Source organism: Eulemur rufifrons, chromosome 10 (assembly GCF_041146395.1).
Source record: "Eulemur rufifrons isolate Redbay chromosome 10, OSU_ERuf_1, whole genome shotgun sequence".
NCBI classification, from domain to species: Eukaryota; Metazoa; Chordata; class Mammalia; order Primates; family Lemuridae; genus Eulemur; species Eulemur rufifrons.
The window spans coordinates 32,705,489-32,725,852 of NC_090992.1; the positions used below are offsets into that span (position 1 = coordinate 32,705,489).

At 37.4% G+C, this 20,364-nt stretch overlaps 1 protein-coding gene across 1 annotated transcript; it reads right to left on the minus strand.

Moving 5' to 3' along the window:
• Positions 1-208: 208 nt before the first annotated feature.
• On the minus strand, positions 209-3,445 carry SPINK7 (serine peptidase inhibitor Kazal type 7). Its single transcript, XM_069484005.1, has 4 exons — positions 3,385-3,445; positions 2,492-2,517; positions 1,648-1,772; positions 209-254 (listed from the first exon to the last, which is right to left on the minus strand). The coding sequence occupies exons 1-4, from the start codon at positions 3,443-3,445 to the stop codon at positions 209-211; spliced, it is 258 nt and encodes an 85-aa protein (XP_069340106.1).
• Positions 3,446-20,364: the final 16,919 nt, after the last annotated feature.

A 20,364-nucleotide genomic window follows, 5' to 3' on the forward strand; every position in this document is an offset into this window, starting at 1 on the left:
TATTGAGGTATAAAAAGAAGCCAGTCTGTCAGGGAGGCATGACTATGTAGAAGGAGCACAACTTTCTTCATTTAATAAAGGTGACTCTGAATCTGGCTCTGCTCCCACCCAGAACATCAGCGAAGATGAAGGAATGTCAGTCAGAGCCTGGCAGTGATGAAGATGATGATGAGAATATCATTGCTGTCTACCCACGTCCATGGAGAATTTAGCAATTTCCTTCATGAAGAAACTGAACTCTTCCATGACTTTTCCTAAGGGAAGACATAGTTAACAAGATTCATTAACAGTAGAAGAAATTACATATAATATTAGAGCTGAAAGGACCTGTAGAGATTATGAGGCAGAAGCTTATTTTACAAATGAGGAAATTGAGTTCAGAAAAGAAATATCCTTGCAGCTTCTGACAGAGGCAGAAGCAGAGTTTCCTTAGTCTGGTGATGATTCCTCCCCATCCGCTGCCTCCTCTAATTGCAGAGCCCAACTGATCACTCAATGTCTTGAAACAACAAAGACAGAGCACTCTGACAAAAGAAGTTGAGGGGCCTGTCCGTCAGCTTTTCCTGGTCAGCAAGGCCTGTGATGAAGCTGGGTCCTGCATTAGTGAGGAGGACTTTCCAGTGTTCCTGGAACACAGCTAGTTTCCTGGACAAGGGCCCAGTGTGTATCTATGTTAGAGAGTCTTTCCTTTTGTGAAGTAAAACTTTCTGAATAGGAATAAGTATATAGACATGTCCTTCTGGGCTCAGGGCCCAACTCAATATTCTAACTTGTTAAGTTAATCAGAATGATGAAAACCATGAGATCTAAGATAAGTGACCAAAATCCAGTGGCCTAAAAGAGAGTTAACAATGACCATGGTGGACTCTGCATGAGGTAGCAAGCACAAGTTGCATGTCTTGCACCAAAGAAGTGACATCTGACAAATTACAGTTCTTCAGAAACACTGTGTGGGCCAAAAAAAAAAAAAAAAACATAAACAAAACATGTTCATGGGATTCTGGTCCAAGTACTAACAGCTTGCATCCCTTATTTTAGATAAAAGAAAAGCAATCATTCTGGTAGCTTTATTCTCCCTTACAGCTACATATACTTAGAGTCTCTAGAAAATTAAAGATAAAGAACCTCTAGCAACAGTCCAAGAATCAAGCTGTATTAAGGCTGCTAAACAGCTTAGAAGTCATGTAGATTAGTGATTTTCAATTTTTTTTTTTTTTTTTTTGGTGTGGAGTTCAGGACCCTTTCTTCAAACAAGATATTATGTGGAACTCCACTATTTAAACAGTTGAAAGCTCAACTTGGGGTTGGAGACTACCTCAAATGGTCCCTTTAACCCTTCTGCTGGCTCCTGATTTTCTTCTACAAAACCTCTGGGCTCTGGAGATTGCAGTTTGAGAACGCACGGTCTTGTTGGGTTACCACAATTGATAGACAGGAATTGGAGGTTCTGTAATGGGCTGGGACCAGTCCAAGCCTTCAGAGCAGGTGGCCCAGCCCTGGTCTGACTGTATGACAATCAGGATTTTATACTTACTGGGTGGGAATAAGTATAACTTACGGAGATTTAAGCAAGATCCTAGAAAGAGGAATGGTTTGTAGCAGAGAACATTGGCCCCAGATTTCTTTTTCTTCCCATGAGGTACTCACAAGCTCTCAGAACACAAGAGACATTCATTCCCATAGGTGATATAGTCAGAACCACAAACTGGCAGGTATGTGATGGGGCAGGGGATGACCGCCACTGGGTACTTCTTGTAAATGCTGCAGTCCACCTGTGTCAGACACAAGAGAATGTCCTGTTTTTCCTCCCGACCCCAAGCTAGGCTTCTTTGGCCTCTATTGGGCAGGAAACAAGAGCAGGCAGTTCTAGTTCAGATATTCTGATACTGCTATGGCTACTTCTCTAAGTGCTAATGTTACCATTATGAATATTAGTACTCCTGGCACCACCTCTACTTTTACTGCTATACTCAGTCAAAATTGTTGAGCATCCCTGTGCCAGGCATTAAACTTAAATCTTACGTGAATTTTCTTTGTTTAATCTTCAGAACAACTGAATAGGGTTGGTTCTACTATCACCTCTATTTACAGATGGGGAAATTAAAGCTTAGACAGAGAGATAACTTGTATAAGGCAAATGCTGGTAAGTTGTAGGGTCCCAACTCATTTTGAATGCAGAGGCTGTACAATTAATCAAGTTACCTCTGCTTGACTCTAACGTGTCCCTTCCATGAAAATATCACCATCCTCTCAGCTCTTTCTCCTTTAATTCTGGATTTTGTTCTTTTTTTTAAAATTAGGACATGGTTATTTATATTTCTGTGATATTTTTTCAACTGCCTTCTGGAAAGCAGAAGCCACTTCCTCTGTGTTTGTCTCCATCTCTGATCCCTTCAACATATTGATTTAATCCTACATATAAGTATTTGTAGCAGTTGACTAAATGACAATCTATAGGAATTGAAATTAAAATGTTATTCAACATACTCACTGTTGTTAAAGGAAGATTGGCAGCTTCTGAAAGAGAAATGTAGATGGAAATGTTAAAAATAGAGCAAATGAAAATTACTGAAATCTCATTCATTAATGTAACTTCTATCCTATAATTAAAGACTCCATGTTTCTTCTGGCAACGAGGCTCGGCACACTGCCCATCCTTATGCAAAATCCCAGCTGTTTGATGTGGAAATTGAATGCCAATGAGTTAGGTAAGTCCTTAGTTCAGACTAGAGAATTATCCAACTTTTCTCTTTTTATTGACCAAGGGACATTTTCTGGAGCTCATAGTGTCTTCGATAATGGTTAAAATTCAGGTAGCAATAAGAAATATTGCAATTATCAATCCTACAAGCCTGAAACATCATCCTCGATATCTTTTCCCTTCTAATTGATATAAAGGAATGCAATGGGAATGTCTCTAAGGTGTTAGAAATTAATTTTAAGTATGCAATTTTTCACCACAGAAAAGCCTAATTATTGACTCCCTGCCTTCAGAGAATTGTGTTCTGTTTTGTTTCTCCTGGATTGATTTGGGGAGACATCCAAGTTTTTCTGCATCTTTGCACTGAGGAATAGTATCTAATAACACTAATAACTTCCAGTGTCCTTATGAAATGGAAGACTTATGGAGAAATTGGATTATTTTCTGTTGTTGTTCCATGTATGCAAATAAGAATCCCTGAAAGGGAAAACATTAGACTAAATTCCTCAAACTCCAGGTGAAACATAAGATTCTCTTTTCCGAGGCCGGGGCTGTTTCTATTCCAAACCAGCACACTTTAAATTCACATGACCAAACATTTCTCTCAGATGCTCACATCCCAGGAGGGATTATTTGGGAAAATAAGCTTAACTGTATGGGGCACTTATGTACCCTTAACTCACCTGACCTGCTGCAGAAATGGGTCACTGTACAGAGCAGAAGGAGCCCCACAATGATCTTCATGGTGGAAATGGCTGTGACGCAGAGGCTGCTCTGAGATTGTCCCCACAGCTGCATCAGCCATGGCCTAGGAAGGGGTCACATTTATATGGCAAGGCTCGGTTTCTCCACCTTTCCTGTGAGGTCATCCAGGGTCAGTGTTGGCTCTAAGGATCTCAAAGCACAACATCACACCCTGGGCGGTGTTGCAGTACTGGTTGCTTAATTGCAACTTCCTATCTGACCAACATATTGGTTACTTGAGGTAAGAAGGATTTTTCTGTCTGACTTATCGGTGAGGGTTGTTTAGAATTCTAAACTTCATGCAGTAGAAGAGATTAAGTAGGGACTGCTTGGCCTTGTTATAAAATAAGTGAAAATTTCAAACTTCCTTTTTTTTTACCAAAATGGAAGTTATTAAACTCAGATTAGACAGATTGTACCTAAATTTATATCTTGCTCCTCAGAAAATATTGTTTTATTTTTGAGGCAATAAACCTATGAAACAAGCTGAGATCTAATGGAAGGAACAGTGACCTTAGCATTTACACGGTATGGGAAAGAGCGTTGACATATTACTTTTTACATTTTCTACCTGTATGATCTTGGATAAGTAATTTATCACCTGTAAGCTTGTGTCAATTAGGAAGACTTGGTTATGTTGTGGCAACATATAACCACAAGATTTCTGTGACTTAAAACAAAATAATTTTGTTTGTTTCTTACTCGGGCTACACACGTATGTTGGCCAGCTGATGGAGCTGCATTGCCTTCACCATGGATGATCATCAGACAGACTAATCACTATTTGGAATATTGCTGCCCAGGTGAAATACCGATGCATTCTCAAGGATTTCTCTTTTCAGCAATGTTCCAGCCTGAAGTGATTACTTCCCCTCATGGTCACGTGGCCATCGCATGGCCTCACCCAACCATAGAGACTCTGTATGGATTGAGTACAATCAATCTAACCTTGTCCCTGCAGGTCAGAGAGGGAGAACTGGTGTAGTTGGCAAACAGCACAGAGACCACCCCAAAGCCTGAGTTTCATCGCCTGTCCACTAGGGCCTACTCTTAGCCATGACAGAGTTCACATAATTGGGGTCATTTACATGAAAGTCTATTTTAAAGCACAGTGCATTTAATTATGTTATGGTGATTGTTATTATTGATGAGCCAAGAGCTAATGCTATGGATAGCAGACATTAGGTTGTACATTGTATTTTCCAAGCACAATTGTCCAAATGGCTGTGTGTACATTGAGCTTAAGGATATATGTATTAAATAAAGACCTGGGGAAAAGCAATGGATCTATTCCATCAATTTATTGCTTGGCAGATTTATTTTAGTACATTCTGAAACACACATCTACAGAAGATATTAACCAAATAATAACTGATATTGCATGACCCCCTAAAATTTGGACTCTTACTTCTGTTTGGAAGGCAATATAATTTAGTGGTTAAGAACATGGGCATTGAGTCCAGTGAATTTCATTTGGAATTTTTCTTCTAAAAAATGACTCTGTACCTTTGAGTATATAGGTTAATATCTGATACTTTAGTTTTCTCATCTTTACAGCAGAAGTAATATTTACCTCTCAGGGAGTTTTGAATGCCAAATGAGATTTTCCACACACATACAGCTATATAGTGGACCCTTGAACAAAGTGGAGTTTAGGGGCATCTACCCCCCATGTAGTTGAAAAATTTGCATATAACTTTTGATTTCTCCAAAGCTTAACTGCTAATAGCCTACTGTTGACCAGAAGCTAATGGTTAACATAAGTAGCCAATTAACACATATTTTGTATATGTATTATGTATTGTATTCTTACAACAAAGTAAGCTAGAGAAAAATACATTCAGAAAATCAGATGAAAGAGGAATATATTTACAATTCATTAAGTAGAAGTGGATCATCATAAAGATTTTATCTTCATTGTCTTCACATTGAGTAGATTGAGGAAGAAGGAGAGGGGTTAATCTTGCTGTCTCAGGGTGGCAAAAGTGGAAAAAAGCTGCATATAAGAAGAACTGTACAGTTCAAACCCGTGTTGTTCAAGAGTCAACTGTATATGTAATCTCTTATGGATATGTGTGTTCGTGTGTATGTGTGTGTGTGTATTTGTGTATCAGGGTGCCAAGCTCATAATTAGATCTTGATATATGGTAGCTAATAATATTGGAATACGATCTTCATAGCGGCTCATTAAGAAGGGAATTTTACCAGTAAGTTAAGGCTCAGAGGATTTAAGTAATTTTTCTAAGATCATGATACCAATGATACTAATTAATGGAGAAGACTGCTGAGTCCAGTCATGGAAAAGAAGCAATGTGAAGGTTCTAATAAATAGAAGTAATTGTATGTTTTATTATTTGCCATGCAAGTTTAAAGCAACTAAATCCTGAGAAAAAGCCATTGTTATTCCAGATGAGCTGTCTTTATTGTAGACTGAAAATGCAGTTTCATCAAAGAGGAATAAGAATGGAATCAAAACATGATCAGGATCATGGGGACGGATAGGGTCTCAGGTTTTTTGGTTTTTTTGTTTGTTTGTTTTTAGATGTGATAATCAGAGGGGAATGGAAGGAACTGAGGCTTCAGCAAGCTCTAGAATAGACTGTCTTAAGACCAAAGGGAAGAAGAAAAAAATCAAGATACGTGGCAGAGGGTAGCTAATTAGAGGTATGTACAAAGATAAAAAATAAGATTAAGAGCACAGATAAAACACCATTCCTTTGACCCAAGAGACAGGAAGAGTGAATGAATGTAGAGACAGAGATATTTTGAAAGGTAGGGAAGGAGAGATGAGAGGCGAATGCATTGTAAGGTATCTCTGGTTGTTGAATGCTAGGGTTGCTTTTTGCAGTGGGAGAATTGGGTTGGTCTGAAAACTTGAGAAAGATAGTAGAAGGCCTAGTACAGACATTGATGAGAGCATGTCCGATAGCCAACAATGGATGTACAGATGGATGTATGGCCACTAACCAAAGTATCAGTGGATGCATGGCCACTAGCCAAAGCTAGCACTAGAGTTTAGAAGGTGTAATCTGTACTATGCTGCACATCTCTCACAAAATTTTCATGACACAGAGTGAGAAATGGGGAAGAGTGATTTTCTGGATAGGGAGTGGGTATATCAGAGAGTTGAGGGGACCCTAAAGACTATGTTAGGAGGTGGTAAGGCTTAAAATAGTTAAGTGTTCCAGGAGGTTCTGTGAACTCTGCAAGGTGCAAGCAATTAAGTGTTTAGAGATCAAGGTTTAGGCAAAATGTGGACTTAGTAGGTGTGGGGAATATGACTGATTGTTTATGAATGCTGTGGCTAGGAGGCAAGGTGTCATATTTAATTTCTCAGGGGTAGGGCTGAGATAATGGTCCTCAGGGTGCAATCAAAGATCAAGTACATGAAGGATTGGTGGAAATACAGTTCTCTCTGTTGAATAGGGTGAGGAAAGATGAGGTCAATGGATCAGGTGTGGGGTTGCTTTGGGTTTTGGCTGCTGTTTACATGGAAAAGAAATTTTCAAGCTGGACGTAGGCAACAAATTATGGAGAAACATTTTGAAATATAAAATGAAGACTGGGAAGATAGAAAGTAGTCCATTTCAGGCTGAGGGAAGTTTGTCCATCCCTCCTTATAGTCCTACAAGGTAGGGGAGATGTGGGAAAATGAGGCCTTGTAAGAGAGAATCTCTATGGCAATGGGTCCATTCCCAGGAAGGCAGGATAAAATTACTGCAAAAAATTTAAAAACAAAGTAAGATACAAGTTTGAGATTCTTGGGAATTTCTTCCCTTGTAGATTTGAGGTGCTACAAGGGAAATGCAGCTTAGTACAGACATTGATGGGAGTATGTCAGATAGTCAGCAATGGTTGCAAGGATTAATGGCTACTAGACACAGTTAGCATTACCTTTTAGAAGAGCAGGATTAAAACTTCTAACTTCAGGTCCCATTTATTTATTTTTGTTTTTGTTGTGATTGCCTTTGGGGTCTTCTTCATAAATTCTTTGCCTAGGCCAATATCTATAAGAGTTTTTCCAACATTTTCTTCTAGAATTCTTATAGTTTCACACCTTAGGTTTTTAAGTATGTTATCCACCATGAGTTGACTTTTGTGAGAGGTGAAAGGTGCAGATCCTGTTTCAGTCTTCTACATGAGGCTATCCAGTTTTCCCAGCACCGTTTATTCAATAAGGATTCTTTCCCCCAGTGTATGTTTTTGTCTGCTTTGTCAAAGATTAGATGGCTATATGAGGATGGTTTTATATCTGGGTTTTCAGCTCTGTTCCATTGGTCTATGTCTCTGTTCTTGTGCCAGTACCATGCTGTTTTAGTTACTATAGCCTTGTAGTATAGCTTGAAGTCTGGTAAATTGATGCCTCCCAATTTATTCTTTTTGCTTAAGATTGCTTTTGCTATACGGGGTCTTCTCTGGTTCCATACGAAATGTAGAATTATTTTTTCTAGATCTGTGAAAAATGATGTTGGTATTTTAATAGGGATTGTGTTGAATCTGTAGATCACTTTGGGTAGTATAGATGTTTTAACAATATTGGTTCTGCCGACCCATGAGCATGGTATGGTTTTCCACCTGTTTACATCCTCTGCTATTTCCTTCCTCAGTGTTTTGTAGTTCTCCATGTAGAAGTCTTTTACCTCCTTAGTTAAGTATATTCCTAGGTACTTTATTTTCTTTGTTGCTATTGTGAAGGGTACTGAGTCTTTGATTTGGTTCTTAGTTTGACTGTTGTTGGCGTATAGGAATGCTACTGATTTCTGTACATTGTAAGAAAACTCAATGATATGCAAGTAAAAATGGATAACTAGCACAAAGAAACCACAAAAAAAAAATCCAAGACTTGGAAGAAAAATTCACTAAAGAAATTGATATATTAAAGAAAAATCAAACTGAACTCCTGGAAATGAAGAATTTATTCAAGGAATTACAAAACACAGTGGAAAGCCTCCAGAACAGGGTAGATCAAACAGAAGAAAGAATCTCAGAGATCGAAGATAACACCTTTCATTTAAATAAATCAGTCACAGAGATAGAGCAGAGAAATAAAAGAGCAAAGCTTATAAGAAATGTGGGATTATGTGAAGAAGCCTTAACATGAGAATCATAGGCATTCCTGAGAGTGAATAAGAAAATACACAAGGGTTGGAGAAGCTATTTGAGGATATAATAGAGGAAAATTTCCCAGGCCTTGCTAAAAATCTAGATATCCAGGTACTAGAAGCTCAAAGGACTCCTGGGAGATTCATCACAAACAGGAAGACACCAGGACACACAGTCATCAAAATGTCTTTGTTTAGAGCACAGGCTGGCCACACCAGATCTTGGGGTGGGGCTGGCCACACCTGGCAGTGTAGGGTAGGGCTGGCCAAACCAGAAATACCAACTATGTGATTTAGGGTTGGGAGTCCCGTTGACCTAGAGACTGAATGAAACAATGGGGCAATCAATCAATCGTGCTCATGTAATAAGTCCCTCATAAAAACTCTGGACATTAAGGCTTAGGAAACTCCCCTGGTTGGCAGTACCCCACATGTATTGTCACACACTGATGCTACACAGAAAGTAATAATGTCCTGACCACACAGGGAGAGGACAAAGTAAGGTTTGCCCTGCCCCTGCCCTATGTTTCTTCCTTTGATTGATTTTAACCTGTGTCTTTTTCCTGTAATAAACTATAACCATGAGTATAATGGCCTTCAATGAGTCGTGTGAGTCCTTCTAGTAAATTGTCAAGCATGAGGTTGGTTATAGGAACCTCTGAATTGTAGTTGATGTAAGAATTGAGGGCAGTTTTATGGAGGACTCTGCCCTCAACCTTTGTAGTTCAGCTAACTCCAGGTAGGGATTATCAGTGGGTATGGGAGTATGTGGGATATGTGAGCAGTTTAGGAAATGAGCATGTGGGTATCTGCTAGAAGCAAAACAAATCCAATTAAATGCAAACAACAGCAAGGTGAGCTTTTCAGGAGAAAGAGCAGGTTAGCAAATGTGCATTGTGAAGGAGATCAGCAGGAAAAGCTGGGAACAAGTTTAAGAGTATGAGAAGGGCTGAAGTATGGAATCAAATAAAAGTTTGAAATAAAGGAACAAGGGGGCAGTGAGGCTAATAAACAACTGAAGAAATTGATTTTTTATAAGGATAGAAGCACTAGAGGACAGGTTCTGACAACTGGTGGGAGCATAAGGACAATTCAGGTGGATAGGCAAGGCAAGCAATTATAGCTGCAGGAACATTTTGGAAAGAGATAAAAAAAAAAAAAAGCTTAAGAAATGAGCAGGATGGAAATGATGGAAAACACATAGGTGGATACACCATGGTGGACGAGATATGACAAGTTCGGGAGGTGGATGTCATTCCATACATAGGAGCAGCTATGATCAGTGAGCAACTGGGGAGTAAAGAGTAGCTGAGGAAAAAAATGTATGTGTGTGTTGGGGGAGGGATGCAGATGTGGTCAGTGAGGTTAGCTGGCAATTGTAGAGTGACTGAAGAGAGTGAAATCAAAGCAAGAAGAGCCACGGAGCAGACACGGCACTTTTCAAATCTGCTAGGAAGTTTAGGAATCGAATAGGAAGAGGAATAGCATTTGGAAAGGGGAGAAGTTGATGTAATAAGGACAGCAGAGAGGAGATACATCTACCAGGAAACAGCTAGAAAACAAAGTAGAGAAACAATGTGGATGAGAGGAGGCTGGAGACAGATGTAGTCTACAAGAGTCCCAGGATTTCCCATGTATGTGTGAAACTCGACTCTAGGTCCTCATAAGGTGACAACTGGAGAAGTGCAGAAATAAATGCCGCTGAAGTCAGGGAGTAGCTAAATGAGTAAGAACCACACAAGAGACAGAATGATGGACGTAACAAATAAAGCAAGAACAAATGAAGAAAGAACAAATAGCAAGGCCAAGAGGATGGAGGCTCACACCACAGAAGCTTGGGAGGCAGGATTGGTCCAATTGAAAACAGGAAGCTGCAGTCATTGCAAAAGGAGGTGAAGCCTAAGACAAGAGACTCACAGGAAACAGGACAGCTGAGAAAATGAGGCAGCTGGTAGAAAACAAAGTAGGGAAATAAAACATATAAGAAACAGTAATTCTGAATTAGAATATAAACCACATGATACTATTACCTTCTATAAAAATAAAAGGAATTATAGAAGAACCATACTAGAAGTTTAAAAAGGAAGGAAGACCCATATTCGGATATATAAGGTTTACTGGCTATAAGAAAAAAAAAGAATAAATATAAATATGCAGTCTTAAAAATATTTCTTTTGAAGATGTTCAAGTTTTAAAAAGCATTCTGTAAAATATAAAACTAATAAAATAAAAACAGTTCAGAATAAATTAGAAGTCAAGATCATATCAATTTTTTTGCAACAACAAATATAATAAAATTTATCTATAATTCTCTCAGTACATGCTTTTCTGCCACCTGTATATTTTCTTCAGTGAAATGTCTGTTCTTGACTTTGGCTCATTTTCCAATTGAGTTGTTTGTTTATTATTGAGTATCCTAGATACTAGTTATTTCTGGATTTATGGATTACAAATGTTTTCTTGAAGACTATAGTTTGTCTTTTCATTTTTAATAGGTTATTTCAAAAAGTAAAAGAATTCAAAAGTCTTAAATTTTGATGAGACACAATATGAGATATTTTAAGGTTGGTTTTTTGACTTAAAGTGGTATAATAGAGTCAGCTTGCGTCAGCCCTTGAGAATTGGTTATTAAATATTTAGGGATTGTAAAATTGATTATTAAGGGTAGCTTGAATTTGGTCACTTGAAAGTATTTACACCACAAAAGTTAGGAAATGCTACCAGTCAGGGCTCTTGCCTACTCTCTCCTCAACACTGCTGGTCCCTAAAGTATGTTTTAGTCAGAGAAAAATGTAATCATTTATTTATTTAATAGCTTTTGAATTTTAGAATCACCTTAATTTTAACCAAGCCTGTTTTTTAAGTTTATTTAATCTCATTAGATAAATTAAAAAACTCAAATTTGTATTTACTTTACCAATAATTTATATATGGCAAAACAAATCTTGCTGGATTTTTTTATCTTTTGTCCAAAATAGACATACCTTTTCTGAGTGCAATAGTAGTGACACAGATGCTGGTAGAACTGGTTCAGAAGAAATAAAGATGAATAGAGTTTTTACTGGTTTTACTCAACAGTATGTTCCCTTATAAAATGGAATTTAATTCTGTAACCATTATGAACAGCTAACACCATAGTGTTTCATCACTCATGGGAAGGTTTTTTGCTAATTAAGCAATGACAACATTAAAATTTAAGTAGCAATTTTTTACATACAAGATAGAAAGAAGATCAAATCAAAATAATTCTTTAAATGATGAAAACAGTAAATTCTTTCATTGAATTTAAAAGGCTTATGAAAACAGAGGCTAAAAGTTTCATCCAAACATATCAGTGCTTTATGTGCTTCTTACTAAATGTCACTTCAGTTTGCTTAGACTAAAATAAACATACACAGTTGCTGAGACATCAGTGAAAGAGTGGATCAAAGATACTTACTTGGAAATATTGGGTGAATTTTTGGCAAAGATGGTTGCTCAGCTATCACTTTCCATTAACACCATAGCGTGCTGGCATGTGGTATGAAATATTAACTCATGGAATAAATCAAGCTGGTGAAGCATCGTTCACTGTAACTTGACTAGTAATTGGGCAATTTACCTGTGATGGTGTAAATATGAAGGAAGAACTTTTTTTTTTTCTTATTTTGCAACAAACACAACTAACTCTAAGCTACATAAAACTTTGAAGGATTACATTGTCAGCAAATATGGTGTGAAACTGAAGTTTTGCATAGTCGTATGTTATGATACTGAACCTAGAATGACAAGGAAACATGCTGAAGTGGTTCCCCAGATTAAAGAGCTTGTTCTAGAATGTAAATTACTTCTTTCTTTATGGAGAAAATCTCACTGTGAGAATGAAAATCATTCAAAGTAAACAGTGTTCTTAATGACAGTAAAAATTATGAATTACAGAAGACTAATGCATTACCTCTTGGCTATTGTCTTTATTATGTAGTATTATGTATGCTGATCTTAACAATGGTTACTGCCTGTTTATGGGGGGTTTTTTTGTTTATATTAAAATAAATTTTAATTTTTTCTGTTGAAAATTTGGAACATGCAAGAAGAATATGAATAAAGCACTCATGATCCTGTATCTTAGAAATAATCACTGTCTAAAATTTGATTTCCTCCTAGCTGCCAACAAATGCCATAAATTTGCATACACTAAAATCTTGTTATTGGTCCATTTCCTAATGGCTGGCCTCCCTCTTTAAATAGAAGCTATTATAGTTGTTGGAGCTATTGAGAAGAATTTTTTTTTTTATGTAATAGCTTTTTAAAAATTTTTATTTATTTTTTTTTAATTTCAGGATATTATGGAGGTACAAAACATTTTGGTTACAAGTTATTACTTTGCCTCACCCAGGCCAGGAATAGAGGCATGCTCTTCCTCCATACAATGCTCACCACATCCATTAGTTGTGAGTTTACCCATCCCCACCCCCGCAAACCCCAGTGAATATTACTACCATATGAGCACCTTAGTGTTGATCAGTTAGTGCCAATTTGATGGCAAGTACAAGTGGTGCTTATTCTTCCATTCTTGTGACACCTCACTTTGGAGGATGGGCTCAAGCTCTATCCAGGATAATATAAGAGGTACTAGATCACCGTTGTTTTTTGTAATTGAGTAGTATTCCATAGTATACATATACCATATTTTATTAATCCATTCATGGATTGAAAGGCACTTGGGTTGTTTCCATATCCTTGCAATAGTGAATTGTGCTGTCATAAACATTGGAGTGCAGATGTCTTTATTATAGAATGTCTTTTGTTCCTTTGGGTAGATGCCTAATAGTGCTATTGCTGGATCAAATGATATTTCTATTTTTAGCTCTTTAAGGTATCTCCAAATTCTTTTCCACAGAGGTTGTACTAATTTGCAGTCCTACCAGCAGTGTAAGAGTGTTCCTATCTCTCCACATTCTCACCAGCATTTGTTTATGGTTTTTAGGGAGAAATGTTCTGTTGAGTATTTCAAGTACTAAACAAACTCGTACTGTTTCTGCAAGATTTGAAACTAGTCTGATCTCAAATTTTTAAAGATACGAGTCAGCCAGACTTACTTATTTGTCTGATATCTTTGGTATTTTTTAACGATTTTAGTACTACCATTCAAGAAAAAAATTTAGACTGTTTTTCATGAACTAAGGACAAAACAAAAGTTAGATGCTTGTATGAACAGAGTATCTACAAATTGTTATGATAGACATAATGATCCAACAATTATCAATCAGTTGGTGATAATTTTGGTATTGAACATCTGTGAAAAGTTATCAGCAAAACCTTATACATTTGTTTCCAATTTAAATTTTATTTTCTGTCAAAAGAATATTTATGCATAGGGAATTTATGGATCCAAAATCTATTCCTTTCATCAAATGTAATTTCATGTTTGTTAGCTGTAATTTTACACAACAAATTTTGGAACTGGCCACTGATGAAGGATTGAAATTTAATTTTGAAAACAGTGTCACTTTCTCTGTTTCATGTAACAGTCAAAATTGAATATTCTGAGCTTGCTGAAATTTCTTTAAAATATATTTTCTGAAATTAATATAAATATTCTCTGTGAGATCAGCTTTTAAAAAAATGAGTGTTATTTAAATAAAATGACACAGAAAGAGTTTAAAAATAAATTATCCTCTTGAAGCAGCATTGTTGGCAATAGATTAAGTGAGTTAACAAGCAAGGAGCACATTAAAACTTTTAACAGTTGCAAGAACCGTGTTTTTTCAAAATGCTCATACAGGTGTTTCTCGTGGAAAATTGCTATTTTACTCAACATTTTTAACTGCAGAAAAACAAAATCATGAACTAATAGCAACTAACAATATTGAGTACCTACATATATGCACACTTTGTATAACATAAAGATTTCTTATTTATTCCTTTTCCTATATTATATTTGTACTTATTGAATTTGTTAAAATTAATTTTATATCTGAATTTAATAATAAATGTTAGGCTTGTACTTTCTTTGACATTTTATCATTTCATTTGCTAGTAATTCATTTTATTGTCTTTTGTACAAATATTGGTCTTTGAAGGCTTGGATATTTTTAAAAAATTGGTCCTTAAATGCAAATTGTTTAAGAACTTCACTAGAGAATTTGACAATATGTTGTAGTCATGGAGAGACAGAGTAAGAATAAAATGTTTCAGCCTTGTTATTGAGAAAATAAATTTCCATGGACTGAAACAGGGATAGATGGAAAAGGAGCTTACCTGTGGGGAGAGATGCTTGGTTGAGTTTTGGAACTTTAGATTGTAAGATGATGGTAAAAAATTCAGATAGAAGGTTTAGCAGGAGGTTGGAGCTCTGGGACGGGCACTAAGGTCATGGAAAAGATAAGACCAAGAAATCATTTTCATAAAAGTCATAGTTGAGTCAGGGAAATGATGACATTCAAAGAAAAGAATGAATGTCCTATGAGATATGAGCAGCTCTACTTTATCACACGATGGCTTTCAGTAAAATTGATTTATACTTCCCATTAGTGCTATTATTCTTCCAATTAATTTAAACTTTTCTAATATTTTATGGGAGAAAGGAACACAGTGGTGAGAACGATCATGATGATCATAATAGTGATAATAAAATAATGATGATATAATTGTAAAACAATGATAAAAATAAAAACAAGTGCTTATGTAGTCCTTATGGGCCAACTGCAGTTTTTATCCCAAGAAAAAGTTAAGGCACAGAAGGCTTAAATAACTTGCTGGAGGTCACTTAAATAATATGTGGTAGAGTTGAGATTTGGATTCAGGCAGTTTGATTTTAGAGCTTGTTTTCTTAACCATTGACTACTAACCCCTGAAGATGCTAAGGTGAACCTTGCTTAGAGTCATTAGCACCAAGCCACACAATGTCTTGGAAATAATCATGTCTTCCAGGAGAAAAAAAAAAATGATTTAAAAAACACACTTTTTTTTCTGAAAGGCTCTTATTCTAAGTCTAAGCTGATGCTTCTCAAACTGTAATGCGCATTAACATCTTCTGCAGATCTTGATAAAATGCAGAATCTGACCCAGAATTCCTGAAGTGAGATCTGTAATTTTGCATTTTTAACAAGCTCCCAGGTCTGCCCTTGACCCACACTCTGAAGAGCAAGGGTCTAGAAAGTGAGGGGGCAGATGAAGATATGAGAAAGCTACCGCAGTGTTTACAGACAAATTAGGTGCTGGAATTGCATCTAGAGGAGCCAGGCTATGGCTCAAAGTGTTCAAAGTGTTGAGGAAATAACCCTTTTAATGGCTCTTCATCACATTTAAAATAAGACCTAGACTTCTGTCTATGGTTTTCCAGCTATACTTATATGATGTGATTGGATCCCTGGAATCTCTCTGATCTCAACACTGGGTCTTGACTTCTAGCACCTCTGGCATCTCTCTTCTCAAAGCAGACCAAATTCAGTCTGGCCCTTGCTGTTCCTATGCCTGGAGCTCCTTCCTCTGCTTTTACATGGCCCACTCCTTCTTGCTATTCTAGGCTCAGCCAAATTTCAGCTCCTCATGTTAGCCTTCTCTGGCATGACATCACTCTCTAGCCATCATATTATGTTTGTTTGTTTGTTTACTATTATTGTTTCCCCTCTAGCACTATGCCCTTGCACAAGGCCATTGGAATGTGAACTTCATGAGAACAGGGGCCTTATCTCCCAACTGCCTAGGACAGCAAATGGCACAGAGTAGGCACCCAATAAATATGTTCAACAAATCAATAGATTTCATTTGCCTATGTTCCAAAACTATTTGTCATTGTTTCATAGAGAATAAATAGATCTGGAGATCAGAAAACAGGAATGGTTGATCAATTCTTAAAAAAAAAAAAAAAGTGGTGCTAAGGGAGCATTAGCAGATTTATTTCAAATATCTGAAAAGTAAGTAGGAAAACTAAGTTCCTATTGGAGGACTGCTTTTCAAATTTTGAAAACAAAATTTTATTTTCATACACTATTAGCCCATTAATGCATCTAGGCAGAATACTTGCCTAAAGAAGAGACTGATATTTTTAAGAGGATGAGAGTCTGTACATTTTTGAAAATCTCTTCTAATCAGCTCTACCTGTCCTCTTTTTTCTAGTTCCATTTGGGTTTATTGACAACATAAGGTTGTGGTTAAGAGCAGGATAATTTGAGTTTGAATTTCATTCTCCTTTATAAACTACAGGATTACGTAGTTTACTTACCTTGTGTAAGTTTAGTTTCCTCATCTGTAAACTATGGGATGGCAATTAAGAGGATTAATTGAGACAAAGCAAATAAAACACACTTGGGGCACCTGGCATGGTACATGTGGACACTGAACCTGGGCTAACTATTGCTACAGTTCTGCCTCTGCCCGTGGGCTGTGACCAAGTGTCACACTGCTCCCTCCTGTCCTGGAACACCCGTGTTCTGGAACCTCAGATGACTAATTTCATTCTCAGCTCACACCCAGAGTCGTCTCCCTGTGTTCTCCTGGACTTCTTCCCTTTCATACCTCTGTCCATGCCTGTCTCTCCAGCAGCACAGGAGTTTCACACATTTATAAATCAGGCATTTCTAGACTATGAATGTTTGTTCCTCCACTAAAATGGAATAATTGTGGCCTTTCTATTTTTTTAAAGAGAGAAAAAAAGAGGATAGAATTTTTCCTAATTTCCCCTTTTTAGTCTGTGGTAATACAGGATTGCTACTGCCCACCCCTGTTTTGGGGAAAGGATTTCCTTTTTGTTTTTGTTATTTTGGGTAAGACGGAGATGGAGAGACTAAATAATGAAATAGTGCTATGCCGGTACAGATGGTCAATATTCAAAAGAGAGGACCTATATTTTAGGAGATGTTTAATTTTTGGCAACCTGAAAGACCTAGAGCTGTATCTCTCCAGCTCCACAGAGAGCCATCCTGATGGCACCTCCTGATCAGGGGGACACAGGAGAAGAGAGGGAGGGAGAGGAAAGAGGATGAGTGTCCCTGTTGCCAACAGAAGTGGCCTCGTGATTAGCTATAAAGGTGATGAAAAAAAAGTAGAGATATGCGTTTCTCTCTGGATCCTTCTAGTCAAATAAAACTAAGAAAAGTGAGGCTGGCGTCTAGAGGTAACAGCAGGTCATGGCCCTGAGCACACTCTAAAGGCAGAGAACTTTTTCACATTGTATATCCCCAGCCCTTAAACGTAATAATGACTTCATCTTTCTGTATTAGTCAAGATCTTTATTACAAGTGACAGATTATAAACTAGATTAAGCTAAAAGTTAAAGAATTTATTGAAAGGAAGAGATAGAGTATTAGGTATGCTGGAACTAGGGGGTCAAATGACACCAACTCGCCACTCAGAAACACACCAGCTCCCCAGAACACCTGACTCTGCTGCCTTCTCCTGCCTTCTATTAGCACATGGCCATTTTTCTCTCCTAATGAATGTGAGCTTCATCCAGAGTTAGAAGGCTACGAACAGCTGTGTATATGTGTATGTGTATGTGTATGTGTATGTATTTGTGGTGGTGGGGGTCTTAGTTGATCTTTTCTGTTCCAGTGCTTACACGCTGATGACTTCCAAACTTTTGTCAGCTCCATCACAATTGCAATCCCAGACCTAGACATTTATAGGGCGTTTTTGCCTAGATGTCTCATAAGCTATTCTACCACAAAGTAATCAGAATAGAAGATGCTACACATTTTAGGTTCTTATTCTTGGTTATTTGTATTTCTCTTCCTTGTGGACAGTAATAGTACCTATAATTTCCCCTTGGATCTGCATCAGAGACCAATACATACATTTAATATTTATTAATATATATTCATTAAATAAATGAATAAATGTATGTTGAATGTGCAAAATTGAAATGGATATACTCATGGTATAATTTGATTATGAGGAGTGAGTGAAATAACATATGTAAAACATTCAGCACGATGCTTGACATATGTAATTTTACAACCATTGAATGAGGTGAACACAAATGATGCCATTTTTAAACTTGTATCTTCTATACTATAGTTTCTCAAGTGAATTCATAACATGAAAGGATCAGACATTTTTCACACCTAGGGGAAGTAGCCTTACCACCAGAACATCCTTTAGAATACTTCAGGTAATGCCTTGAAGTGTTTATTTGCATTTGTTTATATAAATGGGAGAAGAGCAGAATGCTTTCTACACCTCAGGTAAGCCTATAACAGAACTGCAGGGCCTTTTTGGATACATAGTAGATTCTACTTCAGCCTGGAATTCTTTTGAAATGAATTAAGTGGAATACTAGAGTGAAAAAAAAAATATATATATATATATAGCACAGTAAACCAGTTCATATATGATGTATTAAGTGAAATTACATACTCAATTCTATAAAAGACATTTTCCCAAACATCTTCTCTTTCAATACTTACATTAGTGGAAAAATCCACATTAAAGGTAGCAAAGATGATGCTCAGGGAATGTAAGTCACATAAGTATCAGGAGAAAGTGAACCCAGGTCTCCATGCCACATGTCCATCCCTCAGCTCACTGCACCACAGTGCCACACTTGACACTGAGAAAACCTCCTGTGTCCACACTCAATGTGATAGCATCATTTCCCATTTTCAGGGTCAGGCATATTTTTTGTTTAGGGGAGAACATTTCCTACAGCAATAAAATTTATCCACCAATATTGATACTAGAGGTGTTGAATGCCTGACAATCTCATTGTGTTATGATCTCTTAGAACAGGAATGAATCCGAAATTGGAATGGCACAAATGTGCACAACAAACATATAAACACACTCAGTCATATCACACCTGACATTTTTGCCTCCCAGTTCTTCATTCTGGGCTAAAGAAATGCGAGGCCAAAAGTTCAAGTGAATAAACCAGATAAAGAAGGAAACCCCCTTGGACAATGACAAGAATGTTGGCAAGGTAGGCTTAGAGAACAAAAGGCCTGTATTATTTGGGGGGCATGTCCAGTGTCTAGGCAACAGAGATGAGGTGTGGTAAGTGATCCAGCTGGCATGTGTCTTCACACTGCCTTACCAGCAGGACAAAGAAACAAGGGCTGGAAGCTGTCTCAAAAAACCCAGAAGATGCCAGTTCCTCCTCTATCCCTGCAGGAGAGGGGGCATGTTCCACTCTCCACTATGGAAAAGTCAGGAGTGTCGATGGGGGAAGCGCCAGGGGCAGCCAGGGCAAGGAAGTGTAAGAAGCATTTGGTGACAAGGATGAGCACATAGGTGAACTTGTTTATCATGCAACAAGGATCAGTGGAACACAGTGAAAATATCTGTGAAGGAGGGGAGCCATGGAAAGAAAGGCTGAGAAGAAACAGCACAATAAACACATACACACACACACACACACACACACACACACAATGCCCGGGCTTAGATGCCCATACTGCCTTTGTAACCGGGGGAAAGACTCTGGTTTCTAATACAAATAGACTTTGACAAAGGATCTTTGCAAAAGTGAAAAAATCCAGGGATTCATTTATCTTCTAGATACTTTGTTCTTTAATATGTCATTTGGCTTGACTCGGGGAACAGAAAACCTGATACCAACTGCGTAAGAAGTTTATTATTACATGTAAAAAAAAATATCAAAGAGTAGATCTGATTTTGGCATGGCTGAAGACAGGAAGTTGATGTCATCAGAATATAATTTCTCTGTATCTCTCTCCACTTTCTCTATTTGACTTCATCCTTAAAAAGGGGCTCCCATTTGTCCTTACAAGGTGGCTGTCTGTGGCTCAAGGAAATATGTTCTAAGTATATGCCCAGGAAAACGGAATGAGGATCTATCTTTCAGCATTTCCTGCTGAGGACCAGAGTATCAATGGC